This window comes from Schistocerca serialis, chromosome 2, assembly GCF_023864345.2.
Source record: "Schistocerca serialis cubense isolate TAMUIC-IGC-003099 chromosome 2, iqSchSeri2.2, whole genome shotgun sequence".
NCBI lineage: Eukaryota > Metazoa > Arthropoda > Insecta > Orthoptera > Acrididae > Schistocerca > Schistocerca serialis.
In genome coordinates this window covers 1,121,908,511-1,121,929,079 of record NC_064639.1, presented here as the reverse complement: position 1 = coordinate 1,121,929,079, position 20,569 = coordinate 1,121,908,511, and the positions used below count along the sequence as shown (strand labels likewise).

The window sequence follows — 20,569 nt, the reverse complement described above, 5'->3', positions numbered from 1 at the left end:
TTGTGAAGCTCACAGTACTAAAACTGCATCGATATTGTGCAAACTACGTCTTAATACTAAAATTGTATAGCCACTCGATAGAACTTTTCGGTTAACCAGACGACAGAATATGATTTTCCTCCATAACAGATTTCATCACACCCAATACATTCATCCTCATCTCATACAGCAACACTTCTGCACCACGTATGTTCACAAAAGAGCTTCCTTGCAAATAGGTGAGCTGCTCTCCAGCGGCACATTTGTGAAATATGCCAATGGTCCGCCTCACCCAGTGGCCCAACTCTCCAGGACTTACCCTATTTGTTAGAAATTCTTTGGAAACGTTTGGTTTGAAATTGAATGACTCTCGAGAAAAGAAAGTGATATGAAGTACAAAATTCCGATTCTCCACATTACGGTCAGATATCCTCGTTGTTACAATGTCTTATAAATTTTTACTGGCTCTCGCAGGGCATTGATTTTACTATGTTGATAGATTCCACTTGGACAAATAAATAAGGTGGAATCCATTTTTATTAAGTCAAAGATTTGGGACATGATTGTACTGACAGCAGTAGCGATCTCAACAACCGCAGTGACTTCCACTGTTGAAAGTGGCTATGTTAGAAACAACGAACTACGAAGAACAGTTACAGTGGAGACAATAAGACATCTCTGGAAGACATTAGGTAAGCATTTATCTCCACAAGCGATCAGCGAACTTCCGAGAGTTTATCCCACCGTATGGAAATTTCTGCAGGGGACAAATTACTGAGTTAGCATACCCTGATCAAGTAACAGCCCGCAGTTGGAAAATTCCACGCTCTCTTTTTATTAGAAGAATAAATGAACCACTGTAAACTATCAACTGCTGCCGTACGACATGGCATCAAGTTGTGTGTATGTGGCGGTAGGCAATACGAAATCGTCGCAGTTAGGTGAGTTGACTTAGGGACGTGACAGACTGGTACTAGAAACAAGTCATCATGTTTCGATGTCACCATGACCATCTCCTCATAAGGTTTTCGAATTTGTATGTGTGTCAAAGCTGACTTTGCAACGTGCCTACAGGGAATAATGTTTCACCCATAGGCACGTAACACAGCAAAAGAACGCTAACAACAAAATATTCCTAATCCCGATGGATTGAAGACATATCTTCCCAGATGACAACTGCGATGCTTATGGGCAGAACGCGCACATTCAGGCAGTCCAAAGTATTTCGGCTGCACCGCTCAGACATTGGTCGTTTCTTAATCGGATAGAAAATGTCTAGGACTATTTTGAAAGGCAGGTGAAACATAGCAGTCAACATCCCAACAGTTTGGTAGTTCTTCGCGATGTTATCATCAATGGTTGCCTTCAGCTCGATGTGGCATCCCTGAAGCTGCTTTTGGACTCTCACCCTTGCTGAACTTAGAGCATTATCAGAGGTAGAGGACAGGGTTTACCAGACGGCTGCTGGGGGTTTCCAGTCTCTGGTCCAGTGTGCTTAGCGGAATTTCAGTAACAGTGAAGTGCATGTGTCTTCTCCATAATGCAGTGTAAATAATATGAGTGTAGTAATACAAGACAATATACTATTTAAAAGTGCACTGAGGATCAGAAACATAATCGTTGCAGGAGAGTAGTACCAGTAACATAAATTTTAGTAGCACTTAGTGCTCTAACATAAATGGAGATTGTGGTATTAGTAATAGAGCCTACTGATATTCACTGAAGTAGTGGAGAAACGATCTGTTTGCAATGTTCTCTGAGCTTCCTTGGGATCGCACAATTTCTCACTCGCAGCCACGACAGTCACTCTTTCAGTGCTAAATGCAACCGTTTCCAGTAGCGTGCCAATGGATCGGCCACTGCTGCATGGCTTGTGTCGCCGCAACCACCGTGTCGTATGGCGTGTGAGACAAATGACACGTCGTATCATCACAAATATTAACTCGAAAACGTTGTCTGGTGGACCCGGATAACATTTTGCTGTGCTGAGTTAAAGATAGTGTAAGCAGGGGTCGCCAGCGTCACTTTGATCCATGCCGGTGAAACTTACTGGTGTTAAAAAAAAAAGTTCAATTGTAGCTATTGTTACACGACAGTTTTTCCCGTAGACAGTAATGTAACTTACGCAGATTCGTAATGAGCGACCCATCTGAACGAAATACATAACTGACGATGAGGAATATGACAAACAGCAGTATTAGTAATTAGCGGTAACTGACTTACGTAACCTTAGTCATCATCTACTCTTGATTCGGATTCCCATGCCTTGTAGAAGTGAGAGAACGTTGGAGAACGTTCAAAGTATTCTGTACGCTGCAAAAAGAACATGGAGCAGGAAGGACATGCGCTATCTTCACTGTCAGAGACATTTCGGATAAGGCATGCCCTTGGAGGAGGGGGAAGGGGGGGGGGAAGAGGCGAATGGTCAATAGCCCATAGCCAAGCACTTTTTTGTGAAGCCACTCTGGGCATCTAAAGCTCTGTAGACACAGAGAAAGGATCCGCTGTGGTCCGAACCACTGCCACCCGAAAAGGGAAAATATTTTAACAGAAAGCTCTATCGTTCACAAAGACAGAAAGCATAGTTTTTCTGCAGAAAAAATTGAAGTTACCGATAAAAAGCTCAAAAATGGAATAGAGACATGTAATTTTGGGTCTTTGATGACGTGACACATCAACCAGAATTTTTGGTCCTTTGAAGACATGAGATGTTGTATTCAAATGTTTACACAATACAATTATTTCAGAGGCTGGCTCACTTCAATCAACTGTAGCTTAGACAAAGAATTTCGGTTGTACCAACAAGGACCACCTCATTCCTCACAGAGAGAGATGGAGAAAAAGATGAATTTTTCTGCGTAGCATGGTAGGACGAACGTCGGACCAGATCCTTGGTCACAGAGAGAGATGTTTAGAGAGATGACTTCTTTCTGTGTAAGTTGGTAGGACCAACATCATTCGTTAAACAAATAACGGAGAGCTGAAGGAAGGGACCTAGCGTGTCCTAAGGAGCATTTTTATCAGTCGGCGCTTGGACTATCCAGAGTCCATCAAATCTGACAACAAGACACAAAAAGCGGAAATGCGAGGATTCCTTGTAACAATCATTCGAGCAGAAATCATTTTGGGCTTCATCTTGAGCTTCTTCATCGTAACTTCATCTGAGCCTCCGTCTTTACCTTGGTCACAACTGAGTGCCGCAACCACAGTTGATGTCTCAAGGGAGTTAGTGAAAGTTGGGGCTGATATTCACTTTGCCAGCGGCGAGGGTCGCTGGTTCCATCAATGGCTGATTTTGCAGTCGCTTCAGCTTGGTTGGTGGATTTGAGGGGAGAGGACGAAAAAGCGAGGTCATCGGCCCGTTCGGATGAGGGAAGGATGGGGAAGGAAGTCGGCCGTGCCCATTCAAAAGAACCATCCCAGCATTTGCCTAAAGTGATTTAGGGAAATCACGGAAAATCTAAATCAGAATGGCTGGAAGTGGATTTGAACCGTCGTCCTCCCGAATGCGAGTCCAGCGTGCTAAGCACTACACCCGCTGGCTCTATCCTGCACCGACAAAACCATGGCGAGTTCCAGCCGTAAGTGTGAGATGAGGTGTAGGGAAACTAACACCAATTTATTATATTTTGATCACTTCAAGCTGCATTTGCAAGACCTGTGTTTCTAATCAGTGAACAGTCTGATTCCAGCTCGAACCACAGGTGTGATGTACTCTCTTCTGTTGTTCTATATGTTTTCAACTCACATCGCGACAATTACCGGGCACTTCGTGATTGCTGTTAATTAACTGGCACAACTATTAGCATTTTTCCACCCGGTTCCTACGTCAGTTACGTGAAGGCCTTATTACATTAATGTTGCAATTGCTTGTCATTTGTTTTGTGAATAATTTTGCTGGAATAAATCAAAGTAATTGTGATTCATGTCTCAATTGGTAGTCATAATTCCCTCATTCCTTACTTTTGAAGTCACTCTAATATTTCTGTGATGCTTGTCAGTGCTAAAATTCATTTAACCCTTTTCTTCCTTGCACTATCTAACTGCATTCAGGAGTATTCCGAGAGCTGATGAATGGACTGAATAGCGCACATGCTAACTGTCAATAAATCGTCACCAGCTCGTTCCTGACTATGTTCTCCGGTAATCTCCACAAAGTCAAACAAGATAACAGCACAAAAAAAAAACACAAATTCAAGTTTCCATGGAAACAAAAGTGCTAGACCTCAATCATACATCGGCAACTCCGTCCCTCTGACGCCTTCATTAAACACCACTTGCAGACAGCTAACGGCTCCCTAGTCGTACATGATGAATTTTCCTGCTGCGCATTTGCACACTCACTAAATCACTACACTTCACCATAAAACCACGAAACGACTTAGCAAAATTGGGTGACCACGCGCGGAAAATCGCTTATGAAGTCTCTTACTGTTTCGGAACCAGGAGAAGAACTTCATCAGACACTGACGATCACTAACGTCCGATGTGGTACTAGCAACACTCTCGAAACATCATCTCAAGATCCCCACAACTCACATCCTACATCCAGGAGGGTTGCTGGCTGACTCCCCTATTTCGCAAGCTCCAAGCAGCTGCAAGTGGTTTTTGTTTTCTTCAGCTACTACAGGCAATCAGCGTCAGGAGCAGAGTTTCAATTCCTACCAACAGCCCACATCTGCAGAGAGTCGCCAGTGCCAGGATTCTTTGGAACTTTGTTTCCGAAAAATTACAAAACTCCTGCCGTCATGGGAAATTCGCTGATCTTGAAGCTAGTATATCAAGATACGAGCACAAACAAACGGATTGCAAAAGGACAGGCTGGAGAGAGCCCCCTCCACTGGATGCTAGAAATCGGCTCTAGGATTCTCAACAGCCAAGACGACGAAATCATGAGGAGGCAACTTTAAACGTGAATAACCATACCGGAAATAAAATACTTACTGTACGTAACGTCAATGTACGCTTTAGTATTACCTCAATTTTTACCTTTTGCAGTATATATTGTGATGATGCTACAGTTCATTTAAAGAGCGGAAACGGCAAACAAAAAATACTAAGTGTGACTTCTGGTTATTTTCAAAAACTTACTACAAAGAGAGATGATGCAGTATGTTACTGCTACTGCCGATAAGCAACTGCCATCGCCTTCAAGTTCCGATGGTCTCTGTCAACTTCTGTATAGAAGTCACGATTGAATTAACTCCACTGTTGACCACAATTTTGTGTTGGTCCCTAAAGCACATACATTCTCACCGCAGTTAGAAAAGATCGCAGTCTACAGCCATCGACAAGAAACGAAGTACAACTGGTCTACAGAATTACCGTCTAGTGTCATTCACTTCTTCTTGATGGCAGAATAATGAGTCCCTGGTCATAATGATTTTGGTTCAGTGCTGCACTGCCGTCTACTAAATAAACTACATTCGTAAAAGTATAACAACCTCGTTTTGCGACTGGAAAGAAAATTTCTTTCTAGACAGAACACAGCACGTAATTCTGGATTAAGAGCCATGTACAGATACTGATATGATGTACTGCGGAGGAATATCATACAACAGTTTTAATAATTTCAAGTAGTAAAGCATAGAGCAATTGTTCACGAATAATGTTTATTCCGCATTCAGATTTCGGATGCGACCATTCTCAGAACAGTAAATGCAAGTTAAAACTTCAAACCGACATATATGCACATAGTCTTAGCTGGACCACTCCTGTCAAAGGTTGAGTTCACTCAACTTACATTTAATGAACTAAAGACGGCCACAGGGTGACTAAAATCTGAATGTCGAATAAAAATTATTTGTGACTGATTGCTGTAGTCGCTGGACACACGTGCTTCCCAATGGAATCAAACCTGATAATTTCAATAATATTCATGATACGCTCTGCTGTGGTTTAGCGGATTGAATTAGTGTACAAAGGAATCTATGCAAAAGCCTAGAAAACAGAAAGGGATGCAAGATGTCTGTCAGCTTATCAGAGCATACCTTTCATGGGACTTGAGAGAGATGTGGAGGACAAAGACTGCAGGCGAGGGCTGAGACTCAAATGTATGCAACAAATAATTGAGAACGTTGGTTGTAAGTGCGTTTCTGGAATGAAGAGATTGAGATAGCGGAGAAAATCGTGGTGGTCAGAAGCCTAATGACCACTCCCCACCCCACCCCCTTAAGTAATAAGAAAATAGATTTATTATGAGGTAGATTAAGCCAAAACCTACCCTTGGTATGTATCGGTATTCAGCATTGTGCTTGTTTTATTCAGTGTATCTGTATCTTGTACCTGCTCCTACACTTAGCTCTATGGAGTATGGCAAAGTCCAGTATTGGTCTGTGGAAAGGTTGATGGACAGAAATTACATCTCATACTCTCGATGTTGAACTATTACATTTTGTTCCTTGTAAGTGGCCATAACACTCAGGAGATCCACGAGGGACGAGTACCCACTGCTGTAGGCATTTCTGCATATAATGATAGATGAAAAAGTGAAGAGTAATTTCAGTTGGTATGAGTGATATTCAGCAACGCAGCAGCAGCAGCAGCAGCAGTAGTAGTAGGACAGCACTGACCTGGCGAGACAGGCGCTGGCGTAGGTGACGCCGCTGGCGGCGCAGACTGGCGCGTACACTGGCGGGCAGTTGCACGGCTGGCCGCTGTAGGCGGCGGCGCTGCTGTCGCACTGTCGCCGCGTGCACGTCAGCTCTCCGGAGGAACACGCGCACAGGTTGCACTCCAGGTAGAACTGTGAGTTGTGCTCTGCCGGCAGAACATCATATCGCCCCTGTTATACAGATGCGCTTTTACTCCTGGCACGCTGAAAACGAAGTTACTACCGCCGCGACTGAGTACGTATAATACTGAAAATTACACTCCTGGAAATGGAAAAAAGAACACATTGACACCGGTGTGTCAGACCCACCATACTTGCTCCGGACACTGCGAGAGGGCTGTACAAGCAATGATCACACGCACGGCACAGCGGACTCACCAGGAACCGCGGTGTTGGCCGTCGAATGGCGCTAGCTGCGCAGCATTTGTGCACCGCCGCCGTCAGTGTCAGCCAGTTTGCCGTGGCATACAGAGCTCCATCGCAGTCTTTAACACTGGTAGCATGCCGTGACAGCGTGGACGTGAACCGTATGTGCAGTTGACGGACTTTGAGCGAGGGCGTATAGTGGGCATGCGGGAGGCCGGGTGGACGTACCGCCGAATTGCTCAACACGTGGGGTGTGAGGTCTCCACAGTACATCGATGTTGTCGCCAGTGGTCGGCGGAAGGTGCACGTGCCCGTCGACCTGGGACCGGACCGCAGCGACGCACGGATGCACGCCAAGACCGTAGGATCCTACGCAGTGCCGTAGGGGACCGCACCGCCACTTCCCAGCAAATTAGGGACACTGTTGCTCCTGGGGTATCGGCGAGGACCATTCGCAACCGTCTCCATGAAGCTGGGCTACGGTCCCGCACACCGTTAGGCCGTCTTCCGCTCACGCCCCAACATCGTGCAGCCCGCCTCCAGTGGTTCGCGACAGGCGTGAATGGAGGGACGAATTGAGACGTGTCGTCTTCAGCGATGAGAGTCACTTCTGCCTTGGTGCCAATGATGGTCATATGCGTGTTTGGTGCCGTGCAGGTGAGCGCCACAATCAGGACTGCATACGACCGAGGCACACAGGGCCAACACCCGGCATCATGGTGTGGGGAGCGATCTCCTACACTGGCCGTACACCACTGGTGATCGTCGAGGGGCGCTGAATAGTGCACGGTACATCCAAACCGTCATCGAACCCATCGTTCTACCATTCCTAGACCGGCAAGGGAACTTGCTGTTCCAACAGGACAATGCACGTCCGCATGTATCCCGTGCCACCCAACGTGCTCTAGAAGGTGTAAGTCAACTACCCTGGCCAGCAATATCTCCGGATCTGTCCCCCATTGAGCATGTTTGGGACTGGATGAAGCGTCGTCTCACGCGGTCTGCACGTCCAGCACGAACGCTGGTCCAACTGAGGCGCCAGGTGGAAATGGCATGGCAAGCCGTTCCACAGGACTACATCCAGCATCTCTACGATCGTCTCCATGGGAGAATAGCAGCCTGCATTGCTGCGAAAGGTGGATATACACTGTACTAGTGCCGACATTGTGCATGCTCTGTTGCCTGTGTCTATGTGCCTGTGGTTCTGTCAGTGTGATCATGTGATGTATCTGACCCCAGGAATGTGTCAATAAAGTTTCCCCTTCCTGGGACAATGAATTCACGGTGTTCTTATTTCAATTTCTAGGAGTGTATTTCTTTGTTCATCGTGTAGTATATTGCATTACACTGAGATGACTGAAATCATGGGATACTGTAATACATATGTGCAATCCCTTCACGTGTTTAAGCCAAGTATTATGTATATTTATGCGATCGGGAATGCTCAGTAGCAGCCAGGCTACATGTACGTTTAACAATTAAGCGTCAGTAAGGAGCATTAGTGATGAAATCATAGGAGGCAATGTTGTGCAACCTTAGTACGGACAAAATCCGACTGTTTGGGAGTAGGATCTTACAATCTGAGACAGTGTTCCGAAACAAACTTCCGTCACAATGTCCGCAAACGTGACGACATATCCGCCTAGCAACAGCGATCTGGCTAAAAGTTTGGATACATATATATGTAGGAAACGAGAGAAGTATCCTTATTGGCTGAGGGAGAAATGGGGGGGTCTGTCTTGTCCTTCGGGAAGACAGGATGAGTTAGTCGCAAGGAGCCACTGAAAACGCACGGTCGAGTAACGGGGCCGGCTCTAAAAGAACGGTCGCGAGTACATATTTCAGCTCTTAAACAAGGTAGAAAGCGAAGTAATTAGTTATCAGAACGCCACGTGTCGTGGGCAGTGTCTATCATTATGGAAAGTCAGAAAACTGCGTTAATGTGTCGTAAAGGGTCGACTATAAACGGCGTAGTCCACGGCCGCCATATTGGAAACGCTGATTCTGTGACGTGTATGACAAAGCAATTTCTGTATTAAAACAAATATAGTTCAAACGTTGTTGACAATTAACAACTGGCATCCCTAAACACTCCACTTCAGCAGGATCACCACCTACTTGGAACCTGGCGACTGAGAGCTACTACTGTGCTACGAGGGACTTAACGAAGCAGCAAGACACAAGGTTAGTGATACCGCCCAGAGAAGCACTTCCTTCTTGCTACAGTGTCACTGAGGGCGTTGTGATACCTCCTAATATCATGTCGGACCTCCTTTAGACTGGCGTAGGGCAGCAGCTTGACGTGGCATGTAGTCAACAAGTCGTTGGAAGTGCCCTGCAGAAATACTGTGGCCTGCTGCCTCTATAGCCTACTGCGAAAGTGTTTTCGGTGCAGGATTTTGTGCACAAACTGACCTCTCGATTATGTCACACAAGCGTTCGAGGGATTCATATTGGGCGATATGAGTGGCCAAGTCATTCGCTCCAATTGTCCTGAATGTTCTTCAAACCAGTCCTGACAAATTGTGAGGACATGGCGCATTGTCATCTATAAATATTCCCTCGTTGTTCGGAAACATGAAGTCCATGAATGGCTGCAAATCGTCTCCAAGTAGTCGAACATAACCATTTCCAGTCTATGATCTGTTCTGTCGGACCAGTGGACCCAGTCCACTCCATGTAAACACAGCCCATACCATTATGGAACCATCACCAGCTATCACAGTGCCTGGTTCACAACATGGATCCCAGCCTTTGTGGGTGAGCCGTGCGTGGCTCGTGTTCGTGCCATCACTTATGTAACACCCTGTTTTTCCGTACTGCCGCCTCGTTATGTTATTTTTCAATTACTGGTGCCACTGAGTTGCTGCCTTGCCTGCCCGTGAGCGACAGTAGCAGCGCTTATCGATATAGGCCCTGCCATATTATCTTTGCTGGTCTGCTATTACTTCCTGGTCGTCGTGTGTCGTCCAACGGGTTGGAACGCGCCAGCAGTGCAGTTCGGACCGGGAAATGAAGTCAGTTGGAAGGCGCCAGCAGTGGAGTTCAGACCTGGCAGTCGGACAGTTGGGACGTGGCTGAAGTTCGCTCGGGTTGGAGCCGGAGTGAGGTTGCCGGCACACATGGCTGGGGACAGTCTTGGTTGACCGTCGGCCGGTCGTCTTACCGGACGATGTGTATTTGCTCGCTGATCGCTTATGGGTTGACGGTGTGTGTCTCAACTCGTGGTTCGTCCTGGTGATTGCACGGTCACTGTTTTTAGCATTCGTCGCGTTCTTGGTCCAAGTGTTTGCGAAATTGTGTGTGGCCTTTGATGTTCACTGTCAAGTTATTTTAGTGCTGTCTCCGTGCTGATGTGTAGCAGTTGGTCGGTTGGCGCAGTCGCGACGTAGCACCAGTGGGGCATGCAGCACCAGGGAGGCGCGGATAGCCATCACTCGCCGATGATTGCCGACACACGTGATTTGAGTGGGGACGACTTTGGTTGATCGTCGGTGGGTCGTCTTGCCGGACGACGTATATTTGGCCGGCGATCGCTTTGGGTTGGCTGTGTGTGCCGACTAGTGATTCGTCCTTGTTCTGCTTAGTCACTGCCGTTAGCATTGTCGAGTTCTTCGTGCAAGTGTTCGTGAAACTGTGTGTAGTTCATGTGGTTTGACTGACAAGTTATTTAAAGGTTGTCGGCGTACTGGCTCTGAATTGGTCGGTTGGCGTGCAGTAGTGAGGAAGGACAGGATAGCCATCACTCGCCTGACGATTGCCGACACACACGTTTGAGTGGCAATGACCTCTCTTGGCCATTTGGTAGGTCGTCTGATTAGAGGACGTGTATTTGGGTCGCCCACCGTTTATGGGTTGTCTGTGATACACTCTGGTTGTTGTTCCAGTCTCCGCTGTTAGCATCGTTTGAGTTTTGGTACAAGTCTGGAGCGGAACTGATCTTGATCATTGGTCTGTTGACTGTCTGTCGGTTGGGTTCCCAGCGGATTGAAAATGGTTGGGCCGACTGCCTGTCTCACCTAACCGAGCGTTAGCGTTTGAATTCCAGGATTCCAGGCCGACCCTCGAACATCTGAGCGCCCTTGGGTGTACTGCTCAATTTTTTAAATTTGTTCTTGTTGTTTGTACTTATATGGCTTCTAGCTGATTTTGTTTTAAATTAGAGTTGTTTGGTCTTAAGGCCTTCAGCCTAGTTCAAAGAACTGTTTCACATAAGGCCTTTGAGATTGTAAAAAATTTTAATGTTTTTGAATTTTAAGTTTTGGGCCTTCAGCCTAAATTAAAGAACTGTTTCACGTAAGGCCTTTGGTATTTAAAAAATTAATGTTATGGAGTTTTAAGTGTTTGGCCTTCAGCCGATTTGAATTGAACTTGTTACTTCAACCTAACTAAAGAACGGTTTTAAGACAAGGCTTGCCTTTTAAATTTCTGATTATGCTTCCGTTTTAAGTTATTGGCCTTCAGTCGTTTTTAAATTAAAGTGGCTTCCAGCCAGTAAATAAGTCCCAAAGATTAAAGCTGTGTGTTTAAAAAAAATTCGATCTTGTAATGTTTGATGAAACAATAAAGTTGTATGAAACTTCCTGGCACATTAAAACTGTGTGCCCGACCGAGACTCGAACTCGGGACCTCGCAGGAGAGCTTCTGTAAAGTTTGGAAGGTAGGAGACGAGATACTGGCAGAAGTGAAGCTGTGAGTACCGGGCGTGAGTCGTGCTTCGGTAGCTCAGATGGTAGAGCACTTGCCCGCGAAAGGCAAAGGTCCCGAGTTCGAGTCTCGGTCGGGCACACGGTTTTAATCTGCCAGGAAGTTTCATGTCAGCGCACACTCCGCTGCAGAGTGAAAATCTCATTCTGGAATAAAGTTGTATGTTCGAGTGTAACTGACAGCTCCTTATTTTGGCCCCTTTCCACAATTTACACTATCTGTCCTGACCTGCGGGATTAGTGGGGCGTCTTAGTGGGGTCTACGCCACACTCGAACCCCACCATCCGTTCTTACCAGTTGAAATCGAGACTCATCAGATGAGACCATGGTCTTCCGGTCGTCTAGGGTCCAACCAATACGGTCACGAGATCCCATTAGAGGCGCTGCGGGCGGGGCACTTGCGTCGGTCGCCTGCTGCCGTAGCCCATTAACGCCAGATTTTCGCTTCATTATCCTATGGATAGGTTCGTCGTACGTCCCACATTGATTTATGCGATTATTGGCCACAGCGTTGATTGTCTGTTAGCACTGACAACTCTACGCAAACGACTTTGCTCTCGGTCGTTAAGTATTCTCGGCACATTCTTGACAGTGTGGATCTCGGTATATTGAATTCCCTAACCCTTTCCAAAACTGAGTGTCCCACACGTCTAGCTCCAGCTGCCATTCCGCGTTCAAAGTCTGTCAATTTCCGACGTGCGGCCATAGTTACTTTGGAAACCTGTTCTCATGAGTCACCTGATTACAACTGTCAGCTCAACTAAAGCACTGTCCTTTTATACGTTGTGTAGGCGTTCCTGCAGCGTCCTGTGTATGAGTATATTGCTATCCCTGTAGTTTTGGCACCCCAGTGTAAGTTATTGATGTAGCCTAAAACCAATCTTCTACAAGCCTCACAGTATAAAACAAATGTGTTTTGTTAATTAGTGCCGTCATATAGTACTGGTTCGAATATAACGATTTCTGTTTTTGTTGGTCTTAGTCAGTGAAAGGTACAAAACTCTAACTGAACAATGTTAATCCCAAGAGCATATTCCCTTGATGTATGAGGTGACTACAAAGAGTAAATTGGGTATAATTAAAGCAAGTCTTCTTTTATGCAGTGCTGCACTACGCTCCTAAGTGACGCGTATACATGACACTATCTTTCAGTGTAGTCACCAAGTCTCTGTGAAAAACGGTTGGAACATTCTACCAATAATTAAATTCCTCAACGGTATAAATCCAGCGGTTGGTCATGGAGTCACTAGAGAACCGCTGTCTGAACTGCCTCGTTGGAAAATCTCTTTCTGCCCCGTATGGTCTTTCCGATTGCCGGAAAGATGGAAATTGCATTGTTCAAGACCCGTCGTTTCCCATCAGCATCATCCGCATCTTTGTGCCTTTGATCAAATTGTTGGCAACATTTCATTATGGCTGGACGCGACATTGCATTTGGTCCATAAACCGCCAGAATTTGACGGTGAATCTGTGGGCAATTTAGCCGGTTGCCAATAAGAATCGTGCTGTCCCAAGTAGTTCAAATTTCGAGTAAGTTCCGAATGCTGCGACATTTAAGTTACACACTGTGATGCATCTGTTACCCACATGTCTGCAGGAAGTCCAAAACATGTACTCTCCTGCGACCATGCGCCACTCTTGTTGTGCAATAGTCTTAGCGTGGGGCGGCATTTGCTGAAGTCCGAACGTGCATGCCGTTCTCTGATGATCTAGTACAAATTCTAGAAAAAAAACTGTAACTAATATGGAAAGTGTGTTGCAAGGTAAAACGGATATACGTTCAGAATTACCATTAGAGAGCATTCTACTGGTTGCTTCTGTGAAGGTAATACAACCTTGATTCAGAAATGGGAAAGACGAATTTCGCACTCGAAAATTATAAATTTCAAATTCGCCCTTGGTCAGCTGATGATAAAAATCCGAACAATTACATTATCTTGGTAATTTTATTTATCTACGTGTCATACAGTTGGTGCCACTATCGTAACGGTTGTTCAAAGGCGTTACCCAGCTTCTACGCAGACTGCCACCGCAGTACACGTTTGAACAACCCTAGTGTTATTCCAACAATTTTATAGACAGAGAAAATTCTTGCAGGGATATTTTCATCACTCTTACAGGACATAAATTCAGTTGGATCACATCAAATTTCAAGAGAACGAGCTGTACACGAGACTGTAGCTACTCTTCGTATCCTCTTTTCATGCAACATCTGACGCAAGTGTTCACAAGTAAGGTTTTTCAATGTTCCGGAGTCCATTATTTACATGAAAGTCAAGTGGGATGTTTTACATCAGTACAAAGAGTCGTATCACAGAAAGGTTGATGAAATTCAGTCACGAGAAAACCTATTAATCAATCTCTGACAACGCGCTCTCACAACTTTACCGAAAACCTGTGCTGATGACGAAGGCTTTCTCATTGGAAAAGTAATCGAACAATTCGCATTCTACAGCTCAAATTCTTTCTCCATTATCCGTTACAAATTATACAATCATGGAAATAGCCAGTGTATGAAAATAGAATATCTTCTCACTGTTTACTGTATTGACACTCGACATATTCATTTTGGAACCAGCACATCAAAACGATGTGGGAGAAAGTTTCAACTCCTACGATTATCAGCAGAACCACAATAAGAGGTCTAAGTTCACAGAAAAAAAATGAATAATGGACGCGAACCAGAAGAGAGCCTCCTCCCTCCTCCGCTGGTTACTTGCTGTACAGAAGTAAAATGACCTGTATCCCAACAAGTATTTGTTTCTGGAGGTAAGCTGATATAATTTATAATGGCCATGTCTTTCAACCTCCGCCGGTTAGGAAATTAAAATCACACTAAAACCCCGATAAGGCTTTATGCAGATTCGTTGCACAGTGTCTTTAGTAACGTGTCGCTTTGCACATTCATGCTGCGAGTGCACAGTGAACACGTAAAGAGGCCTAGAAAAGTAGTGCTTCCCACAAGGTATGGCGAGCTTGCTGAGGAATTTCGCCTGATATCATTCAGGCCACATAACGTAACTGTCATGTTTCCTTCTGCACGATAATTCTCCGCTGCACGCTGCAGATGCAACGAAGAAGCTCCTACAGCGCTTACGATGAGAAGTGTGTGATCATCCACCATACTATGCGGACTTGGCTCCCTCTGATTTTCATCTCTTCGCTCATATGAACCGCTGGCTATGAACACAGCATTTTGGCACAGACAACGAGCACCAGTCCAGCGTAGGGGATTGGCGGAAATCACATCCCTTTATGGCGACCGTTTTGGAAGGTTGGTACCACCCAACGACAGATATCTAAGTCGGAGCAGCTATTATGCAGACATGTGGCTAAATGTTGCAAATGAAACATTTTTTACTTTTATTGTGTTTTTCATTTCGCGACCGAATAGAGGTTGAAAAAGAAATAGTTCTACTACTGCTTTTACTACTACTACAATTTTATAGTTCTACTGTTGCTACTACTCCTATTATCTCCTATGTAAATTAGGAATTTTTTCTTTTTTTTTGGGGGGGGGGGGGGAAGCTACTTCTATTTTAAGGTAAGTTTTGACCATTGAATGTAACCTACACTGGCCAAAAGAGTTGGAGTATCATATTTTTGAAACTCGTTGCGACAATTGAGTTTTAAATTTGGCTCAAAGGTGCGTAGAACGTTCCTCTGTCACGGTGCAATAGCGTGTTGCCATACTACGTCAGCCTCGGGCTCCACGACGCTTCTTTCAGCAAGCTGTCACACTCGCTACAAAAAGGAGACAGCTCAGAAGTTACTGTCAGATGTGGGGTGAGTCATTCATGTCACATTGGCACAAAATTTCGCCACAATTCTGCCCAACTCCATTGTAAACGTGTCACTTGATCGGAAAGTCGTCATAGCTCGTCTTAGCCACGTTTCACCTCTTCATTTGACCCCTCTGCGATGGAGGTGAGATCCGCGACACGTAGCGGTGAAGTCGCGCTGTTTTCTTATCAGTGGCCGAGGAAAAAATTACAGACAAACCGTCGCTAAGAATCAGCACGAAAAGGCCGCAGTGGGTGGCATAAAGAATGTCAATTGAACCACCCCTTTTCCCTGGGGCGTTGATTTGCACAAATTTCAAGGTCGGAAACGAAAGTTCTCTGTATGATGAGGAACACGAAGATGTTTTCCACAATCTTTTGCGCTGCTGACGGCTTAAGGCTTTTCGACCTTCCTCTAAGAACATTGCCCCATCGAAAGTGATCGCAACCGTTTGGAGCACAGGGCGACCACAATTTTTTCTTTCGTATAGAGGCTGGAACGACTAGGGATTGTTGAAAACCATTCAACGAAATCTGAACGTGATCCGAAGGAACTAAGGATGTTTACAATTTTTCAGTGCTCCTATTTTGATCCTCCTGTGGCGTGATCATGGAGGGGTGCGAAATTGGCACATTCTTGAATAAAATTGCGAAAGATCGCCCCTCCCACCTTTATTGAGAATTTTAAAAATGCACCTGTACAGACAAAAAACGCGACGAGAGCACGAGGCGCCTGCAGACAGAGTACGTTGCTGCTCTTTCGTCGCTACAGTGCAGCTCTTGCGTCTTATAGTAGGCCATCCGGAATTGGAAAGTGTTAAAGGGATTGCCAATATTCAAGTGCCTAGGACATCATCATGGGGCCTAAATATACAGGCACAAGAGTCGCATCCCTCCATTATGAGGCCACAGAAGGGCACATAGTAGCTCTGAAAAAGTACAAGCAGCCTTAGCTGCTTTCGATAATTTTCAAATTTAGTCGATTGGTTTGGAACGTCCTTTGTGGTTCCAACCAGTACACGAGAGAAAAAATTGCTGTCTCCCTGCGCTCCAGGCGGGTGCGATCAGGTTCAACGGGGATGCAGCCCGAGAGTGTTCTTAGAGAAGGGTCGAAATGCACGAGTGTTTGTCAATAGTGTCAAAGATTGTGAAAAAGTCTACCTGTTGATCACCGCACTGCGAATTCTCGTTTTCGACCGCGAAATGTGTGGGAATCAAAGCCCCACGCAAAGGGGTGGTTCCATTGATGCTCTTTATGTCACCCACTGCGGCCTTTCAGTGCCGATTCTTAGTGTCGTTGTGTTTGTAATGTTTCCCTCGGCTACTCATTAGGAAATCGCGCGCTTTTAACGCTGGGCGTCGCGGTTCTCACCTCCATCGCAGAGACGCCAAAAGAATGGGTGAAATGTGGCTAAGACGAGCTGTGACATCTTCCCGATCGTGTGATACATCTACAGTGGAGTTGGGCAGAATTGTGGCGAAATTTGGTGCTAATATGACATCAATGATCCACCCTACCCTGACATGAAATTGTGAGCTGTTTCCTTCTTGTTTCAGGTGTCGACAGCTTGCTGAATGAGGTGTCGGTGAGCCCGAGGGTGACGTCGCAGAGTGCCTCGCCCTTGTGCTATTAAAGTGGAAAGTAATATTCACCTTTGGGCCAAAATTCAGCGTCGGAATGGGCAGGAAATACAGGGTTTCGAAAAAGTGTTCCTTTAACTTTGTTGCGTCCAATGACCACGACTGCAGTTTCTATCATAAGGTTATATTCAAGAGAAAGTTTTATTACTTAAGCACATATCAAATTATTTTGCTGACCTGTGTTTATGAAAGAAAGTTTTCACTTATAACTGGCCATACCGCCAACAATGCAACCTGTGTGTTTCAAATAAAGGTAACTATCGGACGCCTGCGTGACTGTCAAGCAGAAATTGTCGAGTGACAAGTAACAGTGTGGAGAGCAGGTGGCTGGAGAGTTACCTATGCGCGTGGTGCCTATCCAGCAGGGCTGCGGCGGAGCGCAGGGCAGCGGCTCGCAGCGGTGAAGGGCGCCGCCGTGCCTGGGGCAGCGGCACAGCCTGGCGCAGCCCGTGCTCTGCGGCACCACCACCAGCGTGTCGCCCGGCACCACGTACTGCGACACCTCCCCCAGCCGGCACCCTGGAGAAGTGCCCAAAACATTAGGCAGGGCAGCCCGAGCACAGTGGGAGAGCTGGCACACTGCAGCACCAACGTGTCACCCGGCACCACGACTGCGACACCTCCCCCAGCCGGCACCCTGGAGCAGCGCCCAAAACATTAGGACGGGTAGTCTGTGTACAGGGGCAGAGCTGGAACTCTGCAGCACCAACGTGTCACCCAGCACCACGACTGCGACACCTCCCCCAGCCGGCACCCTGGAGCAGTGCCCAAAACATTAGGCAGGGCAGCCCGAGCACAGTGGGAGAGCTGGCACACTGCAGCACCAACGTGTCACCCGGCACCACGACTGCGACACCTCCCCCAGCCGGCACCCTGGAGCAGCGCCCAAAACATTAGGACAGGTAGTCTGAGTACAGGGGCAGAGCTGGAACTCTGCAGCACCAACGTGTCACCCAGCACCACGACTGCGACACCTCCCCCAGCCGGCACCCTGGAGCAGTGCCCAAAACATTAGGCAGGGCAGCCCGAGCACAGTGGGAGAGCTGGCACACTGCAGCACCAACGTGTCACCCGGCACCACGACTGCGACACCTCCCCCAGCCGGCACCCTGGAGCAGTGCCCAAAACATTAGGCAGGGCAGCCCGAGCGCAGTGGGAGAGCTGGCACACTGCAGCACCAACGTGTCACCCGGCACCACGACTGCGACACCTCCCCCAGCCGGCACCCTGGAGCAGCGCCCAAAACATTAGGACGGGTAGTCTGAGTACAGGGGCAGAGCTGGAACTCTGCAGCACCAACGTGTCACCCGGCACCACGACTGTGACACCTCCCCCAGCCGGCACCCTGGAGCAGTGCCCAAAACATTAGGCAGGGCAGCCCGAGCGCAGTGGGAGAGCTGGCACACTGCAGCACCAACGTGTCACCCGGCACCACGACTGCGACACCTCCCCCAGCCGGCACCCTGGAGCAGCGCCCAAAACATTAGGACGGGTAGTCTGAGTACAGGGGCAGAGCTGGAACTCTGCAGCACCAACGTGTCACCCGGCACCACGACTGTGACACCTCCCCCAGCCGGCACCCTGGAGCAGTGCCCAAAACATTAGGCAGGGCAGCCCGAGCGCAGTGGGAGAGCTGGCACACTGCAGCACCAACGTGTCACCCGGCACCACGACTGCGACACCTCCCCCAGCCGGCACCCTGGAGCAGCGCCCAAAACATTAGGACGGGTAGTATGAGTACAGGGGCAGAGCTGGAATTCTGCAGCATCAATGTGTCACCCGGAAGCAGCTACTGCGACGTGTCTTGCTGCCGGCTCCATGAGAAATCGCACGAACTGTTAGACAGGCCTTCGCGTCTAGAAATCAATTCAAATTCCATAGAATCTCTCTGTAAGTCGATGATTATATTAATCCTACATAACTAATTCGATTTCACTTGAGGGTCTAAACAATGCTGTAGCCACTTGGAGTAGCCGAGCGGTCTGGGGCGGCTCCTCCCGTCGGAGGTTCGAGTCTTCCCTCGGGCATGGGTATGTGTGTTGTAAGTTAGTTTAAGTTAGATTAAGTAGTGTGTAACAACACATACATCATCTAGCGAGTGTGGCCATGGCGTTGCGGGGACGCAAAATCATTATAACTGCTGACATAAACGCCAAATCTCCCCTATGGTACAGTGGCGCAAGGGATGAAAATGGTGCTAAAGCAGAGGAAATGATAATGGCTCTTCAACTAGTGGTGGCAAACAGACCAGGCAATCCCCCCACCTACGTGGCTGGAGGAGGACAGGGCACCAACATTGACGTGACGTTGGTCACGCCAAACGCAGTGAATATGCTCCAAGAGTGGTAGATAATGCCACCACTAGTGACCATAATCTAACCACCTTTATTGTAGGAGATAGAGAGTGCCGCTGGGCCATGGGGTGGGAGGTGCAAAGAAATTTTGGGAAAACAGACTGGGATCGCCTAGCCAGAGAGTGCGACATTCCTCCGTTACCAGAAGGGGACGCACGACAGGACTTAAACGTGGACGACAGAGCCGAGGGGCTGGTACGCGCAATAACAAGGGCGATTAAGGCGGCCGTACCAACCAGGAGGGGGACCGTGGCGGCCACACCGTCACCATGGTGAGCCGAGCTACAAGAACTGCGTCAGTCTGTCAGGAGACTGAGGAAGCACTACCAGCGCAGTGTCGTCTGGTGGATACCAGTGGCGCCTTCAACAACCTGTGGTGGCCTTCGCTCTTCTCCTGCCTCTGGGAGAAGGAGTGCCCAGGGCTGCTATATGGATGTTTGAGGAGCTATTGTGACGATCGGGAGGTATGGCTATCATCCCCTACCGGGAAAGTCCGGAAAACTATCACCAAGGGTTGCCCCCAGGGCTCCGTGTTGGGTCCCCTTTTTTGGGACATCCACATGGAGCCTCTTCTGGATAGTCTGCAACAGAGCGAAGAGGTGCTAGAGGTGATAGCCTACACTGACCACCTCCTCCTGCTGGTCGGCGGCCGAAGTCGTGAGGACATAGAACCAAAAATAGAAAGAGCAATGGACAAACTACAACTATGGTGCCACAACACCAAAATGACTATCTTACCAACCAAGTCGACTTACCTATTACTCAAAGGACAGTTAATGAGAAACCCGACTGTGAGAATTGATGGTACGCCCGTTCTTTGGAGACGAGAAACGCGCTACTTGGGAATCATCATCGATGAAAGGTGGAACTTTGCAAAGCACATAGAAACCGTAACCCAGAAAGCACTACAACTACTAAATAACCTGATTTCCATTGGACGTAAGAGATTTCACCTCCCGCCTCATTTAATCAAGCTCTATCACAACAGTATACTGACGTCAATAGTGGGTTACGGCTCGGGAGTCTGGGCTCACAGGCTCACGAGGGTGGTGCCTGCCATGACAGTGAGGAGAGAACAAAGGAACATGATACTAAGGTCCATGGGAGCATATAGAACATCCCCAGGA

General features: G+C 47.3%; 1 protein-coding gene across 1 annotated transcript in view; it reads right to left on the bottom strand.

The window, feature by feature from the left end:
* LOC126456656 (reversion-inducing cysteine-rich protein with Kazal motifs-like) overlaps positions 1-20,569 on the bottom strand; it is a 99,504-nt gene that overhangs the window by 54,948 nt on the left and 23,987 nt on the right. The window contains exons 3-4 of the mRNA XM_050092400.1: positions 17,428-17,607; positions 6,552-6,738 (exon numbers count right to left, since the gene is read on the bottom strand). Of these exons, the coding sequence (XP_049948357.1) occupies positions 6,552-6,738; positions 17,428-17,607 (367 nt within the window). The remainder of the gene's footprint in view (positions 1-6,551; positions 6,739-17,427; positions 17,608-20,569) is intronic.